Below are 11,173 nucleotides of genomic sequence, written 5' to 3'. Positions count from 1 at the left end.
TGTTATCTCAATATTGCTTAGATATACAAAATATTCGAGGGCAAGGATATGATGGAGCAAGCAACATGCGAGGTATGTGGAATGGATTACAAGCTTTGATTTTGAATGATTGCCCATATGCTTACTATATCCATTGTTTTGCACATCGCTTACAATTGGCATTAGTAAAAGCATCAAAACAAGTTGTTCCCATTAGTCATTTTTTTCTTACATTGCTTTTTCTGATCAAAATTGTTAGTGCTTCATGCAAGCGCAATGAGCAATTGAAAGTTGCCAATGCTAATGAAATAGCACGTTTGATTGATCTTGAAGAGCTTGAGACTGGAAGTGGACTTAATCAAATTGGCACTTTACAACGACCTGGAGAAACACGTTGGAGTTCACATTTTAGATCAGTTTCTAGCTTATTAAGGATGTTTAGTTCAACTGTTGAAGTTTTACAAAATATAATTGATGGTGCAATTGATGGAGAAAATCGGGCAGAAGGAGAGTCAGCTTATGAAGGTTTAACTTCATTTGAATTTGTTTTCATCTTGCATCTTGAGAAGGAAACTATGGAGATCACTGATAAACTTTGTCAAGCTTTGCAAAGCCAATCTCAAGACATTTTAAATGCTATGCATTTAGTTTCATCTACTAAAGCACTTATCCAAAAATTTAGAGATGATGGATGGGATGGCTTACTCACCACTGTGATATCATTTTGTGAGAAGCATCGCATTGATGTCCTGGATATGAATGCTCGTTATGTTGCGAGGCGAGGTCGAGCTCGTAATCAACCAGATAACGTTACAAATGAGCATCATTATCGAGTAAATATTTTTTATGCTACAATAGATTCTCAACTACAGGAACTAAATTATCGGTTTAATGAAGATGCAATGGAGTTGCTTAGGCTTAGCTCAGCTTTAGAACCTCGAGAGGCATTAAAATCTTTCAGAATTAGTGATCTTTGTTTGTTGGTAAAGAATTTCTATCCACAAGATTTCACAGATTATGACAAACAAGTGTTGGAGAAGGAGCTTTATCATTTTGAGCATAATGTAGTCCAAGATCCAGAGTTCAAAAAATTGAAAAGTTTATCTGAGTTATCTCAATGGTTAGTGAGAACTGGAAATTCAGAACACTACAAACTTGTTTATAGAATGGTGATACTTGTGCTTACTCTTCCAGTTTCTACTGCTACTACAGAGCGCGCATTTTCAGCTATGAAACTTGTCAAAACTGAACTTCGAAACAAAATGGAAGATGACTTTTTGAATGACTCTTTGATGTTATACATTGAAAAGGATATAGCTTCGACATTTAGTTTGGATTCAATAGTAGATGATTTTGAAGATTTGAAAGAGCGTCGAGTTCCCTTTTCATAGATGATTGTATAAAGAAACAATAGTGTTTCGCATCTTTTGTTTTTGTTAGTAGATTGTATCTTAATATATTAAGAAACAATAGTGTTTCGCATCTTTTGTTTTTGTTAGTAGATTGTATCTTAATATACTAAGAAACAATGATTTTTGGGTATTTGTCTTGGTTGATCATTTATTAATACTATATGGATGCGTATTTGAAAAAAAAAAAATTTTGCTTATCTCTAGCCCCCCCCCGGCTTAAAATCCTGCGTTCGTCCCTGTTTCACAGTAAGAGTAGAGTTTCTCTGTCTATGTCCCTGACTTAGAATTGAGTTTCTGTTTTACAATAGGAAATATGGCCAAGTGAATCAGCTATTGTGTGGAGTGAGGTGAGCCGAGGCATCATGAGCAAAAACTGGGAGAAAGCAAAAGAAGCAAAGAAAGCTGTTAAGGAAAAACAGAGGGAGCTGTTGAGAGAGAGAGAGAGTCAAGAGGGGAATTTTGAGTTCCTAAGCACTTTACTGTTTCTCATACCAATTCAAAAGTGGGTCCCACCAGGTCCCATATTTGTGCCTCGTTGATTGTATAGATCATAGTAAATCAGTTTCCTGCAAACTATTCTAAGGATTATGAATTTGTCAAATTTGTTTGTAGCTGGACCAACCCAACTGTAAACAACTAAATGTCACCTATGTTTATATGTTTAGATTAGGAAGTTCCTACTTATTAGTGGGTACATAAATCCACCAGATACTATTGCTGCGTGTTGAAATTCCTGAGAAAGCATTTTACTTTCCTCAGTTGATTTTCCCTGCCATCACTGTGAAGTGTGACTACACAGATCTTCTTCTTAAGCTTTGATCAATTTAGTTGAAGTGCGGCTAATGAATTCTTTGCAGTTATCAGAATCAGGCCTGTTGTAATTGAAATACATTAACTCACTCATTCAAATTTATATATATATATATATATATATATCAGCCATTTCTATCTTTAGAAAACTATGAGCTACTTTATACAACAAGCCACACCAGGAATGGTAAATACTGATATTGAAATAATCACTAATTTAGCAACGAACCCAAATTTAATTATAGCCTGGGTTTGGACAAACATCCATATAGCTGCAATTGCAATTGTTAAATATATATTAGCCCATTAGTATAGGCCTAAGCCTAATTCTACTTTGTGTGCAAGTTAAGTCTCCTACTTGTACTAGAAGTCTATTAGTCTAGGGTTTAGTCTACTATATATACACATGTTATGATTCATTGTAACACAGGATTTGTACTACCCTATAATATATTATTGATGTAGACTTTTAGGGTTTTCTCCGTGGATGTAGGCCGTTAGACTGAACCGCGTAACCTTTGTTTATTATTGTGTTCTATACTTTATGCTTTCGCTTCCGCATCCATACTAGCATATTCAACATAGTGTATTAATGCTAATATTTAACAGCAATACAATAAGACCTCTGCTAACATTATAAAACATTTAAAGACAACCCAGGTGAGAGATCCATTAGAAGAAAGATATCTCCCCCAAGTAATGTTATTCCTGTTACTCTTCTGTGAATGACTTTAAGTCGGTGAAAATCTCGTATGCCTTAAAAAATGTCAAATATGAGCTAAGCACTCAAAAAAATGAAATTGAAAATTTCCCAAAAATATTCAATTACATGGGAATAGAATAGAGCACAACCTACCTCAAATGCTAGCTATTTCATTTCTTATCCAGCTAAATCACATACATACTAACACAAGATGATTTTCTTAGTGATTCTATTCTTTTTATCTTAATATATATTTTTTTTGTACAAGAACACAACCTACGTCAAATTCAAGCTATTTCACAGTCTCAGAATGCATTTCTTGCAAATCTGATTCACTTCTACGATTGAATGACCTCTCTCTAATGGTGTCCAAAATAGGCCTCCACGATCGTGCTCTGGCAGACCTTGGTGCACCATATGCCACCACAGGCTTTTCTGTCTCCATAAACCGGTTAGGACTTGTAGCTGGGTTTGAACCATGTTGTTGGCTCCACAAAGGACTAGTTTTTGCTACTGTGGTTAGCTTCCTCACTATAGAGGCCAAGTCCATAGGAGAAACATCAGCTTGTAATGTTGAGAATGGTAGCAAGAAATAGATTTTGCCTAGTTCAAGTTGAGTGTCAGGCTTTAGTGGTTTGGAGCCATTGGATAGAAGCTGAGCTGGGGTGCAGACAAAGTGCTTTGGGGACTTGGCTGTGACTTCATTAACAGAAACAGGATGTTCAAAGTCCTCCACATAACCATTAAAGTGAACAACTCTTATGCTCTTGAATGGTTGTGAAGATCTGCAAGAAAAACAAGCACCCATCTTTCTATATTAGATAGATATGCAAAGTAGGAGAGGTATATCTAACTATCTATGCAGGAATATAGAATTGGATATCAGTATTGGCTTATATATAAGAAACACAATGACTGTCTATTCTTTTCTTTGATTTACAAACTTGTTCTGTTGACTGTTGGATTTTATAGAAAAATCCTTGGGGCCATGGTCCATGGAAATTATGAGTCCAACTTTGTAGTGACAACTATTACAGCCAGGTGGCTCGGATCAACAAGAAAGCAATGATTTTGTAGGGTTTCATTTTTTTTCTTTCTTTCCTAATTTTTGACCAAATTATTAGAATATCAAGCCGTGTGAAGAGGGTTCAGTCCCCTCCCCCCCCCCCCCCCCCCCCCCACTGAATTTCGCAATCAAACCGTATGGAATGGGTCGTCACTCATCACTTCATCAGTCCCTTTCACAATGAAATTTCAGACATAATTTTTGGTCCAAGGTTATTGTTAGGACTTAGGATAGCAAAGCCATCAAACAATAAGCCTACCGATACAAACACAACCTTTTTTTTTACAATTGTTAACCTAATTTATTGTGATTGCTGTATTAGTATTTATACACCTATATATAGTAGCTAATTAGCCTCCACGTAATAAAGTATAGAAAGTTTACTCGAAACTTCACACTTACACACCAAAAAAAAAAAAGTCCCTCATAATTGTTACTTTATTAAATTTAAAAAAAAAAAAAAAAAGACTAGTATTTCAACAATTTGTTGTTGTTACCTTTATAAGTGAACTGACTTGGGTTGACTTGGGTTTGGGTTTGGGTTTGAACCAGTCAATCAATAAATCTATATACACTTTTCTGTTTCAACATTCAATGACCTAGCATTTGGTTTTGAAAACATAAATTTCTTTGTGAATAATGATGTCCTTTTGAAAATGTCGTGAGCGTGGGGCTTGGAACATATAGCGGGTTGCTTCTAATTTACGTATAAGTGAATATAATGACAAAAGCTTGACCCGGAAGACTTTTGGTGCTTAGAAGGAATAACATCCAAAGATGTGCTTTCACCTCTAGTATGACGTGCATTATGTGATGTTCCAGACTCCTACTTTGATTTCTTTGTCTAACTTATATTTTTGCTACGAATATTCGATGTCACATTGATATGAATCACCATTTTTACTAAGAAGTATCATTGGCTTAGAGTTATTAGTAGACCTGTCAAATCAAAATTGGAACTTCAACTTCACCTTTACCCTAGAAACGTGTTGACTAGTCCAACTTGAATTATCTGATATTAAGATCTCTCTCTCTCTCTCTCTCTCTCTCTCTCTCTCTTTGGTGTAGCAGCGTGCACGGTCATAATAATAACTAGTTGTTAACATGTGAGATGCACGGAATAATCAATTAAATAATTATTATAAATAGTTAAAAAAAAAATACATTCTTTGATTACAAATGTAAGATATTCCACATAACACATAAAGGCCACACCTTGGTTGCTTTATGGCAATGAAAACATTATTACCAACATTCCAATAGCTCATAAGTCATAGCTTCAAAGCCAGATTTGGGCACAATCTTTATTATCTAATAAAGATGAGAGTAGGACCTATAAAATAAGTATATTAAGTTATTAATATGTAAAGGGAATAATTTATAACAATAATAGTTTTATACTGAACAATTTTTTTTTGGTTTAGCAGTTATCAGTAGAATGTAATTAGTTTAAATTTCTTTATTAGTTCTATCATTTCAGTCAAAAAAAAAAAAAAATCTTTATTAGTTGATTTAAATTTCTTTATTAGAGGTTTCTCAAAAAAAGAAAAAGAAAAATTCTTTATTAGATAAGAAAAGAAAAGCGAGAGTTATATGTTAATCTAAACTTTGTGATTGGTTTTATATAGAATAGTGATTTTAAATTTCTTTATTAGATAAGAAAAGAGAGAATTATGTATTAATCCAAACTTTGTGTTTGGGTTAAACTTATCTAATACATTATTCTTTAAAATTTGATAGATTGGATTGTTATAAAAAATTTAAAGTTATTTTGTTAAATTTATTTTGGTAATAGGTGGGATTAGAATAAGATGATCCAAAAAAACAAAAGGGTGGAGTAACATTGAAAGCAATTTTTTACATTGCAAATACTTTGAAGGGATAAGCTTAAGTTTAAACGTGATAACTGATAAGCTTAAATAGAACAAAATTTAAAATAAGAACAATAGTAAAAGCGTTAATATTGTTCACATTTATTTCTTTTCCAGGACAATTCCAGCAACAAATGAAGCATCAAATTAATAACCTTTCCACACATTTTTTACTATTTAGTTTCTAACAAAACCAAAAACTCAAACTTTGCTCATTCAATCAGTTCCCAATTGAACCAAAAATAAATTCCAATTTCCCTCATCATTCCCTCACTTAATCCTCTATTTTCTCAGCAACCAATCAAAAACTTCACCTTTCTAATTACGCAAACTGAATAATCCCCTTGAGTTATACTCTTTAAAGAAAATAACAAATAACAAAGCATATATAATCACAACTTTCTCAGGAAACAAATAGAGATGGAAAGCGAGAGAGAGAAAGTGACTTAGGACAAGAAGGAAAGAACCCTTAGCATGCGGATTCAGTAAGAGGCAACACGTTAGCCCAGACCGGGCTGTTGCCAGAGGGAATGGTGGTGTGTTCGGGTACGGAGACCTCCATCGCCGCATCATCTGCCTCTTTTTTGCTGATTGATGCTTTCTGGGTTATTTTCAGTGCTTTGGATTCTCTCTCTATCACTGTGTCTCTGAGTCTTTGCTTTGCTTTGGGATTGCTGGTCTGCGCAAACACAAAGTGCTTTTCTTAACGAAGAAGACCCAAGTTTTTTGTTTAAAATAAAACCTAAGATATCAAAAAATTAAAACAAATCAAATGGAAGAGAACCAAAGTCTGATTTATGGATTCAACAACACATCAAACCATAACAAAACCAATTAAAACAAAACTTAAATCTCACCATAAAACCATAACATTGAACCCAAAAAAACCAAAAATTAAACATGCATAACAGAATGAACAACACATATTCATTACAGAGCAAACAAAAAATAAAAATTAAATTGCTGCAAAACCATAACAAAACAAAAGGGCCTAAAACAAAATTGGGGCAGAAAATTAGTAATTCCACAAGATCCAAATCTTTACGCAATCTTTTTTGTAATTTTCGTAATCTATAAAATAGCTTGACTTGAATACAAAAAGAGACAAACAAAATCATATGAAATCAACATGTTCTCCAGAACCAAATAGGATCACAAAAACATACCAAGCTTTAGAGGTCAAGACTTGAGCTAGCAATGGCTATGAATAGAGAGAGCCAGACTGAGAGAAGAGGGATGCTCTGCGTTTAAGCCAAAGAGAAACAAATGAGGGGTAGCATGAAGAGAGAGATAAGTATTAGGTTTCAAAAAAAAAAGGGGAAGAGATCTACGTTTAAGCCAAAGAGAAACGAATGAGGGGCAGCGTGAAGAGAGATATAAGTATTAGGTTTCAAAAAAAAAAAAAAAAAAGAAGAAGCGATAAGTATTAGGTTTTGAAAATAGTGTTTTTAATTTTTTAAATATTGTGTTGTGCTGATGTGGAAAATTGTGGTGCCAGCAGAGGCTTCGGTTTTATATATGTGTATATATATATATATATAGATGAACTAGAATATGGACTTGCTTAGTTTCAGATTTTTTGTAAGGGATCTTAGCTCCTTAAGTGTAATACATTAAGTTTCTCAATTAAATAAATTCATACATATAAGTGCATTGGTTGAAATAGTGTCAAATTGTTAAACTATGAACAAATTAAATGTCTTATAAGTATTTTTCTGTAAGTGTTTGAAATCCAACGTATATGCTTAAGATTTCTTAAGAAAAACTACAAATTTAGTTTTCTGGTTACATCCTCCATTGATACATAGTCAATAGAACGAGTATCCCAATTCATGCCACAAAGTCAATAGATCAAAAATCTTGTTGACAGAAAGATCTAGCCCATTCAACCAATCAAGCTTCTAGGGTTTCATGCCTCCAAAGTTAAGCTATAAAAGAAAACCTAGGCACCCAAGACTACCTAGCCCATGGGCCAACCTCTATTGTTATGTTCCATAGCCTAAGTCTATCTAGGAGTCTCCCAATGGGCCTATCCTAAGCATGCAACATAAGATTAAAGAATCACACTAACACAAACCCTAGCCATCACATTCATCAATCAGATACATGCATGCCATCACATACATTATATTCATATATTCATCATGCACAACGTCAATCATCATGCATCATACTGTTGACACCTCATTTTGCAACCCACATTTAACCTTACCTGGAGGGTAAAAGGGTAATTTTGCCTTGGAAATATGCATCTTGATTCTGCTCATTAGAATCTTAATCTCATTTCACCAAAATGATCTTGATGTTATAATGATCAAATCGATTGGTTATAAGCCCTAATCGGATTACCAAATTGAAAGTTATCATCAAATCAAGTTTTAATGGCTAAGATGCACTATCACAAATTGAGTCTGACTATATGTGATTATGAACAATTGATTTCAATTGGTTATAAGTATAATCAATTTGAGATCGATGATGTGTCATAATTTGATTAGTTAGGACTACATTTTATGATAGGGTTGCACACACCTAATTAACTAGATAGTTAAACATTAATCATTCAATGAGTAATTTGTGCAATTATATTTTAATTAGGGTAAATTTGGAGCTAATTAGGTCTGAAATGGGAGTGATTGGAGCCCATTAATGTTAATTGGAAACTAATTTGGGACCTATTAATGTTAATTGTGCTAAAATTGTTTTCTAACAAATGACCTTTACACACCATTTCGTTGATATCTCTCAGAATATTTTGAATCTGTGAATGAGGTTAATTTTCATAGAAACTAGACATCTGGGGCTTCAATTTAAGCATAAGAACGAGACAATTCCAATTAGAATTGAGTAAGATATGATTTTATTTTTTGATGTTGGCTCTACAAGCTATTGCAGTAGCTATGGGAAAATCAAATTTTGCTTGCTCCTCACATACCCTACTATAAATACCCTTATACCCACAAAATGTAGAGAGCTTCTAGAGAGAATTTTGAGAGATAAATCATAGAGAAAAACAAGACTGGCTCATCCACAATCTTAGACATTTGATTCTCCAAATTCTTCTACCCTCACCCTCTCCATTGTCATACCCTTAAGAGGATACTTAGCCAAATCCTTACCTCACCATACTCATATCAGTGAGAAGGTTATTTGGTGCTTGGAAAGCAATTCAAAGAGGACCAATTCATTTGGTTGATGCAATGGGCTTATTGTGGGATCCGAAAAGTTAAAGAAGACACGATTAGGCTTAACCTTGTTGGAGTAAGAAGCTTGAAGAGCTTAGGTGCATCGAGTAGATTAGGCTTGGAGGGTCTATTGTTATTCATGTACCCCAATTGATTTTCTAGTGGATCATTTTACCGCTTGGAGGGCGGCGGAGAAGTTTTTCGCCGAGTTCTTCAGTTTCCTCTTTGATAACACGTGTCGGTGTTATCTTTGTGTTTGCATCTCTCTAACTCTAACTCTTACTCTTGCCTTTTAATTGCTGTTGTAGATGTGTTTAATTATGGTTTAGAGTAGTTTATTTATTTGGGTATAGCTTGTACTTATCATTCCACACATATATTGTTTAGGTATAAGCTTGTGTTGGTTATATTGAAATTGGGGTCTAAACATTCACTAGTGTTTTACACACCAAGTGAACTTTCAATTGGTATCAAAGCGGGTATGCTTTATTGGATTTCTATATCCTAAGTGTGATCCTTGACCCTACGATGGATAGGTCTAAATCCCTAAATGCACCTCCATTCTTTGATGGAAGCAATTACGCCTTTTTGAAAGTTCGTATGTGAATTCTTATGCTTTATTGATGAGAGTGTATGGGATGCGGTTGAGAATGGTTGGATTAGGTCGGAAGCTGGCAAATTTACTTAGGATAAGGCAGCCCTTGCAGCGGCCAATGCCAATAGTAAAGCTTTGAATGCTATATTTTGTGGTGTCTCACCCGATGAATTTCACAAGATTTCACATGTGACAATCGCTAAGGAGGCATGGAAAATTTTGGAGACCACATACGAAGGCACCAAGAAGGTGAAAGACACCAAGCTACAAATGCTCACCACTCGCTTCGAAGAATTGAAGATGAGTGAAGATGAATCATTCGACTCCTTCTATGGGAAGTTGAATGAAGTGGTGATTGGAAAATTCAACTTGGGTGAAAAGATAGAGGACTCCAAGGTTGTTAGGAAGATCCTACAATCATTGCCGGAGAGCTTCCCTGCCAAGGTCACCGCCATTGAAAAGAGCAAAGACCTTGATGAGATAAAGATTCAAGAACTCATCGGTTCTCTTCAAACTTATGAGCTATCTCTACCATCATAAAGGAAGAGCAAATATCTTGCTCTTAAGACAATCAATGAGAGAGTTGAAGCTTAAGACTCCTCGGATGAGGATGAGGTGGAAAAGGAGGTGGCGTACCTTGCAAAGAACTTTCACAAGTTCTTAAAATTTAAAAAGGATGGGAAGTCATTTGAGAAGGGGAAATTCTCAAATTTCAAGAAGGACAAGAAAGATTTCAAGAAGAAAGATTCCAAAGATTCTTCTCCATCTCAAGCAATCACGTGCTATGAGTGCAAAGGGCATGGCCATATGAAGAAAGAATGCCCCACTTATTTGAAGGCAAATGGTAAAGTCTTTGCTACTACCCTTAGGGACTCGGACAGCTCCAATTCGGATTCAGAAGTTGTGGTAGAGAAGGAAACTACTTCGCCTTTATGACCATCGTACCCGTGGACTCTTTGGAAGATTTGAGCACTCTCGTGGAAGAGCTCAGCGAGCACACCAAAGCGGAGTTTATGGGGGTTGGAGAGGAATCCGATGATGAAGATGAAGAATGCATCTATGAAGGAGTAAAGGGATTGCAAGAATCCTATAGTTTTCTTCTTGAGAAGACTAGATATGTTAGAGTGGCTAAGGCAGCCATTAGAAAAATGAAGAAAGCAGAACAGGACTACAAGAGCATACTCGTGAGGTATAAAGAGACAAAATGTGAAGTTGAAGCGATGAATGAAGAGCTAATGAATGCCTATTCTAGGATCAAGTTTCTTGAGCTTGAGGTTATTCAAGCTAATGCTAAAGTGGAGTGGGTTGCATTAAAGAAACTTGATGAGGTGCTTGCCTATCAAAAGCCCTTTTCCGATAGAAGCAGTTTGGGATACACCAGAGAAAGTAGCTCAAGCATTAATTTGTCCAAGGAGATGAAGTTTGTTAAAGCCAAGGAACCAGCTCCACTTGTTAAGAATGTGAAGGTTGAGAAGAAGCCAAATGTGATTACTCAAAAGGTTTTGACAAAGCCTCAAAATCCTTTTGAGGCCAAACCCAAGGTGAAAGGGAA

At 35.2% G+C, this 11,173-nt stretch overlaps 1 protein-coding gene across 1 annotated transcript; it reads right to left on the bottom strand.

Moving 5' to 3' along the window:
• Positions 1–3,196: 3,196 nt before the first annotated feature.
• LOC126699524 (uncharacterized) lies at positions 3,197–3,712 on the bottom strand. Its single transcript, XM_050397403.1, has one exon. It carries the CDS (start codon positions 3,710–3,712, stop codon positions 3,197–3,199), a length of 516 nt encoding a protein of 171 aa, XP_050253360.1.
• Between the last annotated feature and the right edge of the window lie 7,461 nt (positions 3,713–11,173).

This window comes from Quercus robur, chromosome 2 (genome assembly GCF_932294415.1).
Source record: "Quercus robur chromosome 2, dhQueRobu3.1, whole genome shotgun sequence".
Taxonomy (NCBI): domain Eukaryota; kingdom Viridiplantae; phylum Streptophyta; class Magnoliopsida; order Fagales; family Fagaceae; genus Quercus; species Quercus robur.
This window is presented reverse-complemented; position numbering and strand designations above follow the sequence as displayed.

Bases quoted from the DNA above. Each gene is read 5' to 3' on its own strand.
- LOC126699524 (XM_050397403.1), bottom strand. From the start codon at position 3,712: ATGGGTGCTTGTTTTTCTTGCAGATCTTCACAACCATTCAAGAGCATA.